This window comes from Neurospora tetraspora (assembly GCF_033439725.1).
Source record: "Neurospora tetraspora strain CBS 560.94 chromosome Unknown B0H65scaffold_4, whole genome shotgun sequence".
In the NCBI taxonomy this organism is placed as follows: domain Eukaryota; kingdom Fungi; phylum Ascomycota; class Sordariomycetes; order Sordariales; family Sordariaceae; genus Neurospora; species Neurospora tetraspora.
The window spans coordinates 2,467,468-2,485,905 of NW_026944386.1; the positions used below are offsets into that span (position 1 = coordinate 2,467,468).

At 50.4% G+C, this 18,438-nt stretch overlaps 4 protein-coding genes across 4 annotated transcripts; 2 read left to right on the forward strand and 2 right to left on the reverse strand.

Moving 5' to 3' along the window:
• Positions 1-2,166: 2,166 nt before the first annotated feature.
• On the forward strand, positions 2,167-3,944 carry B0H65DRAFT_196189 (pyridoxal phosphate-dependent transferase). The gene is made up of 3 exons (XM_062821718.1): positions 2,167-2,669; positions 2,753-3,378; positions 3,452-3,944. Exons 1-3 carry the CDS (start codon positions 2,398-2,400, stop codon positions 3,892-3,894), a joined length of 1,341 nt encoding a protein of 446 aa, XP_062681754.1. The 5' UTR covers positions 2,167-2,397; the 3' UTR covers positions 3,895-3,944.
• On the reverse strand, positions 3,836-4,381 carry B0H65DRAFT_196203 (uncharacterized protein). The gene has a single exon (XM_062821719.1). The coding sequence runs from the start codon at positions 4,298-4,300 to the stop codon at positions 3,995-3,997; it is 306 nt and encodes a 101-aa protein (XP_062681755.1). The 5' UTR covers positions 4,301-4,381; the 3' UTR covers positions 3,836-3,994.
• A 1,146-nt stretch (positions 4,382-5,527) lies between these two features.
• On the forward strand, positions 5,528-9,505 carry B0H65DRAFT_196215 (exportin-1). The gene is made up of 7 exons (XM_062821721.1): positions 5,528-5,821; positions 5,891-5,920; positions 5,994-6,066; positions 6,135-6,206; positions 6,272-6,996; positions 7,050-9,082; positions 9,145-9,505. Exons 1-7 carry the CDS (start codon positions 5,756-5,758, stop codon positions 9,380-9,382), a joined length of 3,237 nt encoding a protein of 1,078 aa, XP_062681756.1. The 5' UTR covers positions 5,528-5,755; the 3' UTR covers positions 9,383-9,505.
• Positions 9,506-12,979: 3,474 nt separating this feature from the next.
• Positions 12,980-14,014, reverse strand: B0H65DRAFT_196255 (uncharacterized protein). Its single transcript, XM_062821722.1, has one exon. The coding sequence runs from the start codon at positions 13,762-13,764 to the stop codon at positions 13,156-13,158; it is 609 nt and encodes a 202-aa protein (XP_062681757.1). The 5' UTR covers positions 13,765-14,014; the 3' UTR covers positions 12,980-13,155.
• Between the last annotated feature and the right edge of the window lie 4,424 nt (positions 14,015-18,438).

The following is an 18,438-nucleotide window of genomic DNA, read 5'->3' on the forward strand; positions in this document are numbered from 1 at the left end:
AGTAAGTTGCGGCGAGGTTTTTTAATAATAGTGACTGCGCTTATTATTTAGGTAATTTTATAAGGAATTTTTAATTTTAATTACAAACCAGATAAGTTCTAAAGGATGACCTTATTAAGAATTTTAATAAAAGGGTATAATTGGAGAACGTTAATAGTATTTTAGTAATTTGGAATGCTATCGTTTATTTTGATATAGAAGAGATATTTTGGAAAGAGTAAAGGATTCTTAAAAGCGAGTTCGTTAATTAGAACGGTAAATTATTTATCATTATATAGAATAATAAATAACGGGTTTCAATTAATTAATTCCTCCTTTTTTTTATAAATATTATTATTTACTTTTTTAATACGTACGTTTTTATAAGGCACGAGTTCAATTAGTTCGCTATTAAAACGTATTGTAATTTTAGTGTTAGAATTATTTTCTATATAGAGGGCACGTACAGCATATTGAAAATTCTATTTAAAAACTATTGTATATACTTTAATTAACTATTTGAAATTATTAAGGAGACTTTTAGCTGTTTATAGGAGAAGTATTGGGCGAATTATGCGATGTAGATTTTTAAGAGTATTAATTAATATTTTTATAGTATTTTTCAATGTTTATGATATTTTACTAGCTTTATAGGGTTCGATTTAATAAAAGTATAGTTGGATTTAGTATTAGAAGCTATTACTGATAAGCGGCGGGTTATAGAATGTAGTGGTTATTTTAGATGTAATTTAGTTTGCTTTGTTAGTACAAGATATTAATATTATTACGAGTCGATAAAGCGTTTATTTTAGAAGAATTAGACTATTATTAGCAGTTAAAACCTAATTAAGTAAGTTTTTAAAAGATATTTCCTATATTAACTTACGCTATAGATGATTCGTATTAATTTTTATCTTTTATAGCCTTTATTAGAGTAATTCTTTTATTTAGGTAGGGAGTAACATTTAAAACCTATATTTAATAAAAGATAGTAGAATTTTTAAGTATAAGGGTAAGTAATTAATAGTACTTAAGTTGTACTTATAGCCGCCTACCTTCCCCTCGCTTCGTTTGCGAGTATACGCTATAATCTTTTTTATGACGAATTTTTACGTTTATAAAAGAAGGTAAAGAGAATGATAGTTATTTAAGCGGTTATTTGAATATATGTAGAGATATAAGGTTTTAAAGATGTAGTTTCTTCTTTATTATATAATTTTTAAAATTTCTTATAATATTAAATATAGTTAGAGAGAGATTTGACGGCGAGGGCGGCTATATAATAGTAGTTATAGAGTTAGGGCGGTTAGGTACCTTTATTATTATAGTAGTAAGGCAATTGGGTATTTCCTTTAGTTTAATAGTAGGGCTTTAGCTTCTAGCCTTTATATTAGGCGCTTATAATGTTTTTATAGAGGTAGTAGTAATATATAGGGGCGCCTCTTGTACTAATTGTGTATTAGATAGTATATTAAAGCCCTTTAGTATAGTTATTTATTTAGAGTTAAGTTTAGCGAAGGTACCCTTATAACCCCTATAACTTCTATAATTAGAGTATTTAAGGGTAGCACTAGTAATAATCTAGCAATTTGACAGCACTTGGTATTTATATACGAATAAATATACTGGTTCTTATTATTTGAATGACCTTAATTTTATTTATTTTAGTAACGATGGTACTTTCATGTCGATTTGTAGTAGATTTATATAGGACTGACATCTTAGAGCATAGGGATATGGGCACGTGATAGGGCTGGTACATGTGGGGACCGTAGATTTAACCAGAGAATTTAGTAGATTTATCAGGACCGGAACGGAGGATCCGACCCCCGGCCCTTCCGGGATGCTGACTGTTCACAATTTGTGACATCTCGGCGACTTACAGGGTCCCCGGGCCTGTCAGCAGTCCGATCCCGGCGGAGTCAAGAGCGTCGAAGCAAGTACCGAATCGGTTGACGGCACCCGCCGCGCCGCCGCCAGCATGCCAGCGCGCCCATTCAGGGGAAGCCAGAATTGCGGAATGCCATTCTGATTTCGACGCATTACTTAACTGGATCTTTGGGGTTCTGGAACGCGGACTTGGCTCGGAATCTCTTGTCTGTAGTCGCTATAAAAGTATTTGCGCTGGCGTAATTCCGCTTCGGCACACGTTTTGCCGTCTCTTTCTTCAAATTCTTTTCTTGATTAGTTGTGTCTCTGACTCTGACCGACTTCCCCTTGTGGTTCACTTGTAAGAGCTCGGTAACAGGACTACAAGTCTACAAGCATCAACACTTCCTGGAACAGCCGCATTAGTTCGGGGAAACAGGTGGAGGAGCCCTGCATAACGCTCCCAACGCTTCCAAACTGGCACACTCAACGTCTCTTGTACGCTCGGCGCTTCGGCGGTCATCGGGACTCACGGGAATAACAGCATCGATGCCCCGCTCCAGCGGCCCGGTCGACTCCCCCGCTCGGCTGTCCCTCATCTCCCGTCACCTCGCCCCCGATTACCCACTCAACACTCCTTATACCGTTGAAAGGCACCCGGACAACATCGACACTTCTCTCTTGCCCAAGACACAAACCCGCGCCCTCACCACCGACGCCAATTCAGCCAACATGTCTACCCAGCCTGAGCACCCGACCCTCCTTATTCCCGGCCCCATCGAGTTCGACGATGCCGTCCTCAACTCCATGAGCCACTACAGGTGAGATCCGAACGGCGCAAACTGTCGCAACCTGTGAATACCTGACAATCTCAATGCGCAAGTGGCTGACCGTCCTACAACAGCGAGAGCCATGTCGGCCCTGGCTTCGTCGCTGTCTTCGGCGAGACCCTGTCGATGCTGCGCAAGCTGTTCCAGACCACGGACCCCTCCGCTCAGCCTTTCGTCCTGTCCGGCTCCGGTACCCTTGGTTGGGATCTCGTCGCCGCCAACCTGATCGAGCCTGGCGAGGATGCGCTCGTTCTCAGCACCGGTTACTTTGGCGATGGCTTCGCCGACTGCCTGAAGGTCTACGGCGCCAACGTCACCCAGATCTCTGCCGAGCCCGGCAGCCGCCCTCAGCTCCCAGAAATCGAGAAGGCCCTTTCGGAGAAGAAGTACAAGCTCCTGACCGTCACTCACGTCGATACCTCCACCGGTGTCCTCAGCGAGCTCAAGAACCTTTCCGAGCTCGTCCACAGGGTTTCCCCCGACACCCTCGTCATTGTCGATGGTGTCTGCTCCGTCGCCTGCGAGGAGATTGACTTTGATGCCTGGAAGCTCGATGGTGTTGTTACTGCCTCCCAGAAGGCCATTGGCTGCCCCGCTGGTCTCTCCGTCTCCATGTTTAGCGGCCGCGCCATCCAGGCCTTCCAGAACCGCCAGACTCCCCCTACCTCTTACTTTGCTTCGATGAAGAACTGGCTTCCCAGTGAGTACCACTTCACGTTACAAGCTACCCTTTTGGATACCAATTGCTGACGCATGATGCGCGCGCATTACAGTCATGCAAAACTACGAGGCCAAGAAGCCCTCTTACTTCGCCACTCCTTCTCCCCAGCTCGTTCGCGCCCTCCACACCGCCCTTACCCAGATCGTCGCCCAGGGCGTCAAGGAAAGGTTCGCAGCCCACACGGCGGCTTCGGATAAGATCAAGGCGGCCGTTGCTGCCCTCGGCCTCAAGCAGGTCGCCGCCAACCCCGACGACCAGGCCCACGGCATGACCGCCATCTACCTCCCCGAGAACGTCAAGGGCGCTGAGCTCCTTCCCAAGCTCGCTTCGAGAGGCGTTGTGTTCGCCGGTGGCATCCACAAGGCCATCGCGGCCAAGTACATCCGTTTCGGCCACATGGGCGTCAGTGTGTTGGATCCTAGCAGGGGCCATGTCGAGAAGGCCATCAAGGCTCTCGAGGAGGGTCTGTCCGAGTGCGGTTATCAAAAGGCTTAGACGTGGGGTGTAGTGTAGGGACGAGGTGTATATAAAAAGCCGGAGTCGTTTTGGAGTCGCGATATATACCATCTTGGATTTTGTTGATTAAAGAAAAGCTCTATGATCTGCGAAAGAACCTTGACGAAACCATTTCAGCGAGTGATATGGAAGTGAAACTGTCAAAACTGTCTAGCAAAGGTGCAGTGTGCAGTGACGTGCTGAAAATGCAAGACGGGAGAAATGCGTAGAAGAAAATAACGACCCCCTTCCCCACATCTTGCGAATGGAGTCTCTGTCCCTCGAAGGTAACCCTTGCATAAGTGGTTGCATAAATGGCAAGGCACGTCACTAACAACTGCAAGGCGGTTAAGATAGTCCGAGGACTAATTACGGTACCAACGCTAAGTAAAGTATATGAACTCATGATCAAATCATCACCATATATTGGTTCAAATCAAAACAGTTGGGAAGGAGGTACAGAACACTCACGGAGTCCCAAAAAGATCGACATGCCAACGACCTGGACGGGAGCTTGGAGAAGTACCGACGGGAGGCGAGGCGAGCAAACTAAGCGGGGCAATCCTGACGCCTGGGCCTAGGCATCTGGGGGAACCTACGGCGCTAACAGCAATGTACCGGATAGATGGGCCGCGATGAAGACGCGGAGATATCTCAGGATATATCCGGCCTAAGGAGTGTGCGGTTTTAAGAGCTGTAGGTTACAAGTGTGAAAGGTCAGAAATCTGTCTGTAGCGTTGTCTTCTTGACATACAAGTATGTTTAGTATATCTTAAACGATGGTGAAATTGTACATGTTCTGGTAATGGGACAAGAAGGGAGCTTTGAGGTACCTGCCCTTATATCGTACCAATTAGATAGAAAACTCACATTCTATATTAATAAGCTACTAAACATCCATCGAGATCACTTGACAAGAAATATCCAGCTTACATATGGTTACGGAACTTCTGCATATCCTTTCATCCAGAGCTCACAACAGGTCTTGTTGGATGGCTTTGGGCTGCTGCTGCTAAGACCACAAGTACCTTTTTGGGTTGCGCGCACGGCATCTGAAACCCGACGTGCCCTGCCAACGTGCTCCCAGAGGGAAGCCGTCCGTCCCAGAGGCGCGGAGTCCCGTCCAGTCGAAAGGTCCAGCGAGCGCGCGGAGGGCGTCAACATCCGTCAACCTCCGCAACGAACAAGGGCGTCCTGGGCGCGCATGCCAAATCGAGACGGGAGGCTGGTGGGGTCACGGTTCGGCCTTCTGAGCTTTCGACCCGGCAGCTCCATAACCTCCGTCATCCCACTGCAAATTGAAGTGCACATCCCACTGCACCGCCGCGCGCAGGCCCTTCACGCCTTTTGCACTTTCGCAGCCTCGAGGTTCGCTTTTTTGCCAAACCTTTTTGACTTGCACTGATCAACACGCAACTCGCAAAACGCCAACCCAACAACCCGACTCGACCCGTTCGTTGTTTCCTTCTCTCGCCCCAGCTCGCGACTACGACGATTGTGCCCCACGTCTCCTCCCGTCTGGATTATTCATTCCATCTCCCGTCCCCAGCAACGGTCAAGCCAGCCGCGCTTCGTTTCGTTTGGCACGCAACCGTGACCCGGACAGACAGACCTGGACCTAGGCCATCGCACACCACACCTGGACCCAAACAACTCAACACCCCTCACCTCACATCTTTCCACCTACCCAGTCCTTTTCCCCCGCCAAACCAGCAACGAGCTGTCGATCTCCTCCCATCTGCCTCGTCGACCTTTGGTAGCAGCAAACCCATCTTGCTCGAGACTATTCTCTGTTCAGCTGCCCGCTGTACCTACCTTGCTACTACCCCTCTGCATATCAACCCGGTAGAGGAACGCGACCATGCCCCTCTCCATCGAGGAACTGGACAACCAAGTCCGCACCTTCTATGAAGGTCGCGGCGAGACGGTAAATAACGAGGTTGTGTTCTGGTTTGTTCTGTTTAAATGCTGACATTCTGCTTTTTTGCTTCATTAGCAAGCTCAAGCCCAAACTGTCTTGAACCAGGTATGTCTGCCTATAGTCAAACCCTACACCCTCTCGTCGTGACAACCAGGGCTAACATGCATCCTTCAAATAGTTCAAGGAAGATCCCGATGCCTGGTTGATGGTCGACGAGATCCTCCAGAAGGCCACCTACGAGCAGACAAAGTGTCCGTCAACCCCACCCACATACCAAACAGTTCGTTTCGAGGATGTCTTGTACTGACAGGGCTTGTAGACTTGGGGTTACAGGTCCTCGACAATGTGATTATGACGAGGTGGAAGGTGCTCCCCCGCGAGCAGTGTCATGGTAAGCGAAAACACTGCCGTATCGGAAGCTTGCTGCTCCCCCAGCCGCTGACCTCGCTCTCTCAGGTATCCGCAACTTTGTCGTCCAGTATATCCTCCAATGTTCGAGTTCCGAAGAGCTTCTCAAGACCCACCGTGTCCTGCTCAATAAGCTCAACCTTGTTCTCGTCTCCGTCCTCAAGCAAGAGTGGCCTCATAACTGGCCTACCTTCATCAACGAGATTATCTCTGCCTCCCGCTCGAGCCTTTCGATCTGCGAGAACAACATGATCATCCTGCGACTCCTCTCCGAAGAGGTCTTCGACTATTCCGCAGAACAGATGACGTCGACAAAGACACGGAACCTCAAGACTACCATGTGCGCCGAGTTCTCGCAAATTTTCCAGCTTTGCCAGGAGGTCCTCAACTCTGCCAACCAGCCCAGCCTTATCAAGGCCACCCTCGAAACACTGTTGCGCTTCTGCAACTGGATCCCTCTCGGCTATATCTTCGAGACCCCTCTTATCGAAACCCTTAGGACGCGTTTCTTGGAGGTTCCCGAGTTCCGCAACATTACTCTCCAGTGCTTGACCGAGATTGGTGGTCTGCAAATAGGAGGTCCTACGGGTCAACAACCCAACTATGGCGAGGCCCTCATCAAGATGTTCACCGAGGTCCTGACAACCATCTCCAATATTATTCCTCTCAGCATGGACTTGAAGGCGACCTATCCGGCCAGCAACTCTCGCGACCAGGAATTCATCCAGAACTTGGCGCTGTTTCTTTGCAACTTCTTCGGCATGCACCTGCCCGTAAGTAGCCAAGATCTGTGAGTTTATGATCGTAGTGCTAACATGGCGTCTAGCTCATTGAAAACCTGCCGAACCGTGACTTCCTCACACATGGCCACTACTACCTAATTAGAATTTCGCAGATTGAGGACCGCGAAATCTTCAAGATCTGCCTCGACTACTGGCTCAAGCTCGTCCAGGAGCTTTATGAGGAGATGCAGGCATTGCCCCTTTCCGACATGAACCCTCTTCTTAGCGGTGGTCTGCAGACCAGCGGCGCCCCGAACCCGGCCCTGCTCAACAACTACCCCCTTCGCAAGCACAAGTACAACGAAATCCTTTCCAACCTGCGTGTTGTCATGATCGAGAAGATGGTGCGCCCCGAGGAAGTCCTCATTGTCGAGAACGACGAGGGCGAGATTGTCCGCGAGTTCGTCAAGGAAACCGACACTGTCCAGCTTTACAAGACCATCCGCGAGTGTCTCGTTTATCTCACACATTTGGATGTGGTCGATACCGAGCAGATTATGACCGACAAGCTCGCACGCCAAGTCGATGGATCCGAATGGTCATGGCACAACTGCAACGTTCTCTGCTGGGCCATTGGTTCTATCTCTCTCGCCATGAACGAAGAGACGGAGAAGAGATTCCTTGTTACCGTTATTAAGGATCTTCTTGGACTGACTGAAATGAAGCGGGGCAAAGACAACAAGGCCGTCGTCGCCAGTAACATCATGTACATTGTCGGCCAGTATCCCCGCTTCCTTAAGGCGCATTGGAAGTTCCTCAAGACAGTCGTCAATAAGCTGTTTGAGTTCATGCACGAGTCTCACGAGGGTGTCCAGGACATGGCCTGCGATACTTTCATCAAGATCGCCAAGTCTTGCAGACGCCACTTTGTTGCGCTCCAGCCTAGCGAGTCTCAGCCTTTCATTGAGGAGATCATCAGGGACCTTGGCAAGATCACTTGTGACTTGACTCCTCAACAGGTTCATACTTTCTATGAGGCTTGCGGCTACATGGTAGCTGCTCAAGGCAACAGACATCAGCAGGAGAGGCTCCTTTCTGAGCTTATGCAGATCCCCAACATGGCGTGGCAGGAGATTATTAGGCAAGCTAGCCTCAACCCTAACATCCTCCAGGATGCGGACACCATCAAGGTTATCGGCAACATCATGAAGACCAACGTTTCTGCATGCTCATCTATCGGTACCTACTTCTTCCCTCAGATCGGCAACCTGTATAGCGACATGCTTCAGATGTATGCCGCCACAAGTCAGCTGATTTCTGAGGCTGTTGCTCGTGAGGGTGAGATTGCTACCAAGATGCCCAAGGTCCGCGGTCTCCGGACCATCAAGAAGGAAATTCTCAAGCTCATTGAGACCTATGTCGACAAGGCTGAGGACCTCCAGGCCGTACGGGAGCAGATGGTGCCTCCTCTCTTGGATTCGGTGCTTGTTGACTACAACCGTAACGTTCCTGGTGCTCGTGACGCCGAGGTCTTGAGGGCCATGACCGCTATGATTACCAAGCTCTCGGCTTTGATGGAGGACCAGGTGCCGATCATCATGGAGAATGTCTTCGAGTGCACGCTGGACATGATCAACAAGAACTTCTCCGAATACCCCGAGCACCGTGTCGAGTTCTTCAACCTCCTCCGCGCTATCAACCTTCACTGCTTCCCTGCGCTTTTGAAGCTCGACAACCGTCAGTTCAAGTTCGTTATCGACTCTTGCATGTGGGCCAGCAAGCACGACAACCGCGATGTCGAGACTGCGGGCCTTAACATGTGCCTGGAGCTCGTCAACAACATCGCCGAGAAGACTGACGTCCAGACCTCCAACGCTTTCTTCAACCAGTTCTTTGTTAGCATCCTCCAGGATGTGTTCTTCGTTCTTACCGACCAGGACCACAAGGCTGGATTCAAGACCCAGTCCATGCTGCTCATGCGCATGTTCTACTTTGTCCACCCCGCCGATGGCTCGCCCCCAAGGATCCAGGGCCCCATTTACCAGCCCGATCAGGCCCAGCCAGGTACTGGCAACAAGGAGTTCCTGACCATGTTCGTTGGCAACTTGCTGCAGAACGCTTTTGCCAACCTTACTCCGTAAGTTTTCTTTACTAACTTTGAACCTTGTATCGTACGGAGCTAACCAAAGTGCAAAACAGTGCCCAGATTACCTCGTTTGTTGAGGGTCTCTTCACCCTTAACACCCAGTACGACAAGTTCCGCCTCGCGCTGCGTGACTTCCTCATCTCCCTTAGGGAGTTCGCCGGCGACAATGCCGAGCTCTACCTCCTGGAGAAGGAGCAGCAAGAGACGGCGGCCAAGGTGGCCGATATCGAGAGGAGATCCAAGGTCAGCGGCCTGCTGAAGCCCAGCGAGCTCGAGGACGATGAGCTGTGACTAGTTGGAGAGGAGCTTAGGAATGAGTTTGCGCCGACTCACGAGTTGCGCCGAGATGACGTACCACCAGAGCAGCCACACATGAATGGGCTGGCTGGTGCTGGTGATGTGGCGAAAGGAAAAAGAAGCGGCGGCGGCAAGGATCACGACCAATTCGGTGGCGATGGATGGGAGTTTTATGGTCTGTGAAATGAAATATGGCGGCGTTCTTTTCTTTATTATTTTTGTGTTTTGTAAGTCACCAAATCAGTCGTATTTCTTGTATGAAACCCAACCCGGCATTACTTCAAGAGCCGACCCGCCAGAATCAGTCAGTTTAGAGGTAGTTACTACTGAATGAGTATCCTGCTGCCAGCCTCTTGTACTTGCTTTTTTCAACTCTTTCTGATCGATCATGAGAAAGTGGGTCGGCGGTATTGCGCTGTCTGGTTGAGCATGTGGAGGAAAATGCTGGTGATAATGAGGATTCCTAGGCGGTAATACAGGAAAAGGGAGAAAAAATATGTAAACTAACTTGGCTGCTCCAGTAAGGTAATCAATCGGTGCGTGATACACTCTCATCGGTCAACTTTCTCTGTACACACTTCTCCCACCGAGACAGTACCTTGCCTTGAATTTACTCGTAAAACCATAAATGCCAAGCTACAATGCACCTTTCGCTTCAAATTGTGTTCCTAAGAACGAGATACGGTTGATAACTGCCTGTAGGTATGTATCTTACCAAGGTAGTGGACGACTGGGACTGTGTTCCTTCCTTCCCTCCCTCGGCCCTTTCCTTTGCACCTTCCCCTTCCCCTTTCTCCTACCTCCTCCTCTCATTTCAAAGTTCCACTCCGGTTCAGTTCACGTAAAATGATCTGATTGGATCGAATCGGGTCGGATGGGGACACATCTGGTTCCTCTCCTCCAGTTCATTCCGTTCCTTACTTGGTTGTTTTCAGGTATCGTTCATTCTGACCTCCACCTCTATCTATCCGGACGCGAAGCGTGTAGGTTACTAGGCACGTGTGGAATACTACAAACCTCTACATAGGTATATTGCTATGTTGATATGTTTTTTGGTCAAAGTATGTTCTTATTTCCCCTTCGTGCCCGGGCGGGGATTTTCCTTTCTGGTGGGATCAGAGGCAACGAGGTCGGCGCGTTCTCCTTTCTTTAACCCGCTTCAGGTTGTACGGTATGTATGTACGTATATCAAGAATTTCTCTCTAGCTTGGTGCTTTCTCCCTTTGTTGGCCCTTCCCGCCTCTTTGCTCGCAGAGAGCGATATATGTATGTGTTGTGCTGGTTGCCTTTTACTTTTACTGTGATTCCCACTCATCCGCTGTTTCCGTTCTTTTGTCATGATGTTTCTCTTTTCCTGTAGACATTAAAAGTGTAGGTTACGCACAGCACTGCAGTTCTTCTACTTATTCCCAACTTTCGGTTTTTTTCTTCTTCTTGTTTTTCTTCATATATTTCCGGGTTTGTCGTCCCACTGCGGGTACGAAAGAGAGATTGTTCGAGGCAGGACTGAGTGCTCCTGCCATCTCGAGTGCAAGACTTGCTCCTTCCTGTCTCGCAGTTCAAATGTAGCGTTGAGGGAAGGAACCGTCGAGACAAGAGACACTGGCATTTAGATCTATGATGTTGTTTTCTTCTGCAAAGAGAAGGTGCGATGCGTGGATTCCAACTTAAACTCACGTGTGCTTTTTAGACTCTTAGGAGCGGAACCCAACCGAGCCTAGGTTCACATGTCGTTGAAAGGTTGGCACGGCAACGATATATGGCCGAGTGAGAGAGAACTCTGATAGAGCTTGCCGAGGCGATACAAGGCATGATCACTCATAGGTAGATAGAGTCAATGAGAAAGTTTGGGAAGCAGATTCAGCATCTTTCTCTCATCCCGAATACCATAAACTGACCCAGGACACTCGACGACCATGAATGCGTAGACACGGAGTAAATGGGATAAACACCCATTGTTTTAAGCCCCTGGCCGGATTTAATGACCATCTCTTACCCTTGTCTCTTACCCAGGGTATACTATGGTGAGATGGGTAAGTAAAACGGGTGGGTCAGGTCGCTGACGGTCTCTGGCACTCGAGTGGCCATACAGAGCCACGAAGCTTTGCTTGTACTGGTCCGTGCCCGGTACCTGACAAGGGGGTTTTACTTTGGCTCGCAACCGCAGTATATAAGATAGTTACCTACAGTACCAAGGCATCTTACCTACACACCTCCAAAAACGGTAAGGCCAAAGGTCAGAAAGGAGGAGCGTGCTTACCTATATCGCTACAAGAGCCGGTTCGGTCCAATGTAACTCCGCTCCCTCAAACCTACAACAACCTAGTAAGTCTGGGGTATAGCAAGCGGTCCTAATAAGCTTGCAACGCAAAACCCGGGGGAAGTGGTAGACGGGATGGGTTGCGGCGGTGATTGCCCGCATATCATGCACTAGCGAGCACACAATCCGTCTGTGAAGTGTGGTGAGGTTACACCAGTGACTTAAGGGAAACAGACCCGGCGTCTCGCGCCCTCCTGTGCCTCGTAGATCCATCCCATCTATCCATCCATCCATCCATCCATCCTACCGCTTGCTCTTCCCCAAAGCATAGAGATACCCGGGTATGCAGAGGTCGAGACCGGATCCAGCTCTGTGGCGTTGGGTATATGTCTGCGGTGTTAAGCAAAGTTTGAAAAGGCCGCGCAACCTTTTGAGTGACTCCTCTCCATACAGGGGGGCCATTGGCCGGTTGTTTTTCTTTCTTGTCGTTCGATAACGGGATGCTAATGCTTCCCGCGTTCCTGTTTACCATAAGCAAAGCCCATCAAAGTGCGATGTCGGTGAAGGAAATGGCTAATATACGATGAGTACCTTGTCTGTGCGTCTTGCTGTAAAACAGCCTCGGTGGCTTGACCTGCTGCGTGCTTCCAGCAAGCAACCGTGCTGATTGCTACCACGACAACCACAACACGAGATGTGTTTCCAATCCCGGTATGTGGCATACACTTTACTTGCTGTCTTCCAGATACCACGACCGCAACTCCCTCCCGCTCAGCCTATGCCCAAGCCGGCGGCAGTCGTCCATTTCCTTGTTTCAGTGGGTTCAAGCTGTACCACAAACAATCCCGCACATATCACCGGAGGTCCGATCGACCTTGTCTCTTTTTTTGCTTGGCAGATTCATTGACACTCTGGGAGGAAAAGAAAGCGGAAGTGTGGGCTCATAAGTGGACAGCCGTGAGGATGCCATCTGCGAGCATTGTGGCCAATCGAACGGCTTTCCAGAGCCAATCTGTATCATGGTGAACACAACAGTATTCACTAAAACCCGCTCTTCGATCGCAACAGTGTTGAATAACGCCATGAGCCACAGTAGAGTACGCGTGTCTAAGGTAAGAATACCCAGGTGTTCTGAACACCGCAGTGAAAAGCCCATATTACGTTTCTGGCAACCCCATGAGCCTCATGGAGTCGACATCATCGCCTGATCATAGCAGCAATGCATTCCTTTGGCTGGATACATGCCAAAAGCGGAATACATAAAAAGGAATATCTGCCGCTCCGGGGGCCTTGCCTGCTGGATAAGACACCGCCGACACGTCCCCGCAGTTCCAGAAGAGCTTCGTTGAGCACATTCTACCCTTGTAGCAGCTCGTGCCTCCCCTTTTGATGTTTTTTCTGGCAAGAGGGTGTTGGCAATAATTGTCCAAAGGATAGAACATGCATCTCTAGCAGCTGCTGCCATAAAACCCAGCCTTCTCGCGTGGGTGAGCCTACACACGCAAGTCTAGGTATCAAGGGCCCAATGAAACGGTTGACATGGAGAGTAACCATCTGTGGCGTATCCCGGAGGGGCATGATTCTTCGTGATCATAGGACAATGCCCCAGAAATGGCCGACTTTCAGAGGCATTCGTGAGACGGCCAAGCCACGCCACTCTCGTGCTTCCACCGCCGAACGAATGGAAGCTGTAGTCCAATCGGTTCTTATATTGCTCTGATACCCGTGCTGTCATGCCCCAGTGCCAGGAAACCCGTTGTTCATCATCAAACCTGATACGGCTCGCGTATCTTTGCTTCCCTACCGTGATGCCGGTCGGAGTAATTAATATGGTAGCTCTGATTGCGGCGCCTGGGTATACATTGAATGCATAGGTTCCTCGGGAGGCCAGACCAAGGCAGATGAGGTTACTAACCAGGCAATACACTAGCAAGGGGCTGACTGACACCAGGGTTGACGCTCCTGCTTGAAGCTTCCGGAAAGGACCAGACGACGAACTCTCTGAAGGAGGTTCCCCGCACAAAACTGCCTTGCCTGTCTCCTTTGCGAGGGCATGCTTGCGAGCTCCCAAGGACCATGGGGAGCACATGGTTGGAGCAATCGCACGGTGTTGCATTGACTGGAATGAGCTTCCTTCGCAACGGCGGGACGAGATAGGAAGTTGCGTAGTTTCAGATTGTCTTGGTATCAAAAAGCATCGGGCTCAAACACCCAAACAAGGACCTTTCAGTTGCCATGCAGGCGCCACATCGGCATGGGATGGCATCCACCATTGAGTTCCCACGATGGACGCCAGTAGGCGTCGGCCCTTTGTTGACTCGGGTTCGAACATGTGAGACCTGAGCACATTTATTTGCGGATAGATACCAGGCCCATTTTTCCAACTCAGCTGGCTATAATACGGCTCTTGACCAAAGGCGTTTTTTTTTGTGACTGAATTGCGGGTCCATGCCACATACCGGGGGGAATCCCAATATGTCAAGAGCCTGGGCTCTGTCGTTGATGTAGCACGCTGTGCTAGTATTTCCAGTTTCCCAAGAGGCGGAGTGGTCAACTGTCGTACCAAAGGGCCTGAAGGCAAGAAAATCACCGATCCTGGCTAGTTGGGCAGTGCTGTATGCACGGATATTGCGTTTATGATCTCGTGAGCTGGTTATCTCTTCGTCGACTTTGGGAGCTCGTAAGCAGGAATAAACCGTTGTTCGTTATTCATCAGGACTGGGAACGCCTCCATCCTGAGCAACGCGTACGATTAAAGGTCGCTGTCCGGACCTTGGTGATAAGATCACTCAGACTTTCCAATGCAGCGTTGTTTCCTGTGCAGGAACCTGCGTTGAACTCTTTTTCTTGCGTGCAGGCATTGCGCGCGTGGCCATCCGTATGGCATTTACATTGCATATACGCATTACAGACCCGGCGAAGAAACGTGGTTGAGCTGACATGCCGCCGGTGGTTAAGGTCTGCGCAGCCAGACAGGAGATCCTGGGTGTCTGTGTTTCGCCGCGAACGAATGGATGTCTGTGTGTATCTTTTTGCGCCTAGGATCGCAGTGTCTTGTCTCTTTCACAGCGACAAAAGTCGCAAGTTATGGAAGGTCGACCCAACGCTACGTACCGCCCTGTCAGCATGCGCCGGCAAACGACACCAATTAGGACGAGGGAGCATCAACATACCATTAAAAATCCAATACCGGTATGTCTAGAGACCGAAGACACGGGAATATAGGCAAGCTCTTGGGAGTCAAGACGGATACCTTGCAGGATACAATCTACCCGCCGGTCCGATCTTCGACTAGAGGTGGAAAGCGAATGCGAATAGATAATTTGGGCTGGCTCCTGGCTCCTGGCTCCTAGCTTGTGGGTATCCGATGATGGCGGCATGTATCATGTGCTGGAGGAAGATGGCTCGTTGCGGCGAAAAGGAAAAGATGATTCCATGCATGACGGAAGTCGACAAATCCCGACACTGGCAGAGTGTGGCTTGGCCATTTGATGGACTCTGTCTCGTTGCGAACGTGGTCGGGAGAGCGAGATAGATGAAATTCGGTTGCCCGAGACATTTGATGAGGTTAAGGTTAGTCGGGAGAAGATAACGTCGGAGTGTCTGCAGTGGTAAGCGTGGATGTCTGGGAACACAAGCACAAAGGGCATGGTCTGGGGTCTGGGGTTTGGGATCTCGGGGACTGGGTGGCAGTGACCATGCCACAGTTCGGTCGTGGACATTTCTGGACTTGTTGAGGTGGAAGCTCCGGCCTTGCTGTCGTGCTTCGTTGTGTCTCTGTTTCACCGCGGCCACTGTATCTCTTGTCCGAGTCTTTGTGCTCCAGTTGACGACATGGGCCCGGGACCCGTGAAGCTTGTCTGCTTCTAGGGCAGTACAACTGAAAGCACGACTGAATCCTCCGCCATTGGATCATGCCCGAAGAGTGCATGATGTTCAAGTTCCAGTTCCACTTGTCGCCGCAATCCCAACCTCAAGTGACCGACTCACCCATCGGGGCAGGTCATTCCTTCCTCGTGAGCCCGCAGCGGAGCAGTGCAGGTAGTGAGACCGGCAGGGTTGCAACTTCCATCATTATCTTCACCACCAGGCAGCGACGGACTCGGGATGCGATATCGGTCAGGCGGCGGTGGCATTGGCAGCTTCCAACCTTACTGCTGGAGGCAAGGGATGGTCCCTCATCCCGCCGTGAAGCGACTGTTACGACTTCCCAGGTTGAGCTGAGCTTGTTTCGACAGCCGCTCAGATGGGGCAGGCGGAGAGGGGGCAGACCGAGACCGCTCGGACCCGTTCGCAGTTGCACTTTCCGTTTCAACAACTTGCGTTTTGGACTCAACCGACGCAAGAGGAAGGTTTAAGATGTTGTGCTGTCGACTCTCACAGCGGTGGTGTTTCTGCGGAAAGATTAGTTCCGAGTCGCATCACAAGATGCAGTGGTGAAAAACGAGACACACTTGTGAGGCACCCCGGCTCATAGCTCGAGCCAAGACTCGGTAACTGGTATCGCCAGATGTCTGCCACCTGCGCGCTTCCCTCTTCGGTGCTCTTCTTGGCGGCTGGCGGCCCGTCGGCACATGCCCTGGCACTCCTAGCTCCGATTCGGCCCCGCAAGTTATCATCGGACCCCCTCCTCTTCTACAAACCATCGTTACACATCCCGAACCTCAATCGTCCCAAACCTAACCAACTCCATGTCTTAAGTTGTACGCGCTATAGTGCAATTGCCGGTGTATCCTCCCGGCGTGCTCTTCCGTAGGACTGAAGCGTCCAGACCTCCAACCTAGCCCATGTGTTGTTGATATCTTGATACAACAGAACCCGGGCGTCAACTGTCGTCTGTCTTGGCTCAGGCTCTCCAACACGAAGGTACATGATGTTCCGGGCCGGTGACCTGACGACCTCTTGGAAGGGGTGAGTCGCAGAGCTTGAGAACATCTCCAAGCTACGCGAGCAACTGAGGCGAGGTAGCCGCTGAAGTGGAATCGAACCAAAGCTCCTTCCTGTCTTCTGGCAAAAGCTAATGCCGTGGGAATACCAATGACGAACCCGCATGGGTATCCAATTTGATGTTCATTGCAGCTGGCCCGCTGCACATTTCAAGGACGCAGCACCTTCAAAGTCTCACGCGGCTGCAGGCGCGAGATCGGCTGCGACCCTTTTTAGCGTCTAACAAGTTGAATCCCTTTGCTCTCGGCGCTGACCTCTGACAGCAACGCTCCAGCTTTCCCCACCACACCACACCACCCATCATCACGGTTTGATACTGGACCTACCGGTAGCTTTCTTTTGCTGTGTAGGGCGTTTAGAGCACCCAAGACCGGATCTGGAGCGAGCCATTACGACGACTGTTTCCCACCGGGGACCCTTTCTACCAACCATATCGGAACTGCTACGGACCACATCGACGCCATCCATGTATTCCCACGTCATGTCCAAAGCTGGTATGCGCCCGAGTCACGACATGAGCACCCTCAACTTCCATATTAGCTCCAGCCGAAGCGCCTCCTATTAGCCGTTTGCCATGTGGTACCGCGCATCCCCAAAACGTCACATCTTCCCTCCTTTCGCGGTTAACCAGCTCACAGCTGCGTCGGGCCCGGCCTAGCCTCAACGGTGATGATACAGACCCTTCTATCAATCATGGACCGCCTGTTTTATAACAGCAACGTTCTGGTAATGCCCGGCAACATCAGCCCCATACGCCCAACTCCACCATTAGAGGCATCCGATGAAGCCAAGATCAGACCCGTGAACGACACTCTATTGTCCATGACAAGTTAACAGTCCGGACCAGCCACTGCTTTAGGAAGCTCCAGATGGAGAGGTACCGATTTCTGATCCTGTGGCCCGCGAGAGTGCGTCAAGTTGGCCCTTTGCGAGGTGGAGGGGCTCGAGGGGATACTGCATCCGGTATCTTTGCGGTCCAGGATGCTCATCCTGGCTCCAGCTTGTAAACGATACAGACACCACCCTCTTGACTCTTTGGAATATTTGGAGCTCTCCCATTCGCTGTGCCCTTACGGACCACACCCTGCATCCACCAAGCTTGGACCCCAGTCTCGTGGGCCGTCTTGTCCGTAGGGGTGCGCTTTTCTGGGACGCAAGTTTGGGCAGCTTTTGGGAGCTCTAGGTACGTTTTCACACGGCCCAGAACCCACTATAAAGCCTGTAACGAGGGGAGGAGAGAGGGCGTCTTACCAACACGGTATAACCAAAAACAGACGAGGGAGTCACATCTGTCCTTGCAAAAATTCCATCACCACAACACGGCGACAGTGACAGCCTCACCCTCGCCTCCATCCTCACACGCGCCAAACCCTAGTGGCGTGGACGAGCCAAGTGGCATTCCAACCAGCAGTCAGCGGTCAAGGATATCAAAAGGGAAGGGCCTTGTCTCTATCACTGTCCGCCTTTCTTGTCCCTGTTTGCTCTCCCAGCTTCACAGGACAGGTATTAATCCCTCCAGATACTATACTGGCCGGAAGGCCTGACTACATGTATCTTGGATGACCCACGATTCCCTCCTTGAAGGAGATGATTTCTTTGCCCTGATCCTTTTTTCCTCATCTTTTTTGTTCATATATCCACTCGTTGCACTAGCCTTTCGTTAGATACCTCTTTACCTTCTTATCGTTCGTTGTTCCCTTGCCAGTTCCCGCGTGGCCGGGCTACATCCGTCTTTCACCAGCTAGGCACTGGCTCCATCTCCACGATTACACCCTTGCGGCAATCTTTTCTGACACACGCTGCCTCGAAAAGAAATAACACAGGGCTCGCCGTGCTCTCCACA

Excerpts from the sequence above, each read along its gene's own strand:
- B0H65DRAFT_196215 (XM_062821721.1), top strand. The coding sequence starts at position 5,756 with ATGCCCCTCTCCATCGAGGAACTGGACAACCAAGTCCGCACCTTCTAT. Across the intron at positions 5,921-5,993 it reads CCCAAACTGTCTTGAACCAG|TTCAAGGAAGATCCCGATGC; the intron begins GTATGTCTGCCT and ends TCCTTCAAATAG. Across the intron at positions 6,207-6,271 it reads CCCCCGCGAGCAGTGTCATG|GTATCCGCAACTTTGTCGTC; the intron begins GTAAGCGAAAAC and ends TCGCTCTCTCAG.
- B0H65DRAFT_196189 (XM_062821718.1), top strand. The coding sequence starts at position 2,398 with ATGCCCCGCTCCAGCGGCCCGGTCGACTCCCCCGCTCGGCTGTCCCTC. Across the intron at positions 2,670-2,752 it reads AACTCCATGAGCCACTACAG|CGAGAGCCATGTCGGCCCTG; the intron begins GTGAGATCCGAA and ends GTCCTACAACAG. Across the intron at positions 3,379-3,451 it reads GATGAAGAACTGGCTTCCCA|TCATGCAAAACTACGAGGCC; the intron begins GTGAGTACCACT and ends CGCGCATTACAG.
- B0H65DRAFT_196203 (XM_062821719.1), bottom strand. The coding sequence starts at position 4,300 with ATGAGTTCATATACTTTACTTAGCGTTGGTACCGTAATTAGTCCTCGG.
- B0H65DRAFT_196255 (XM_062821722.1), bottom strand. The coding sequence starts at position 13,764 with ATGCAACACCGTGCGATTGCTCCAACCATGTGCTCCCCATGGTCCTTG.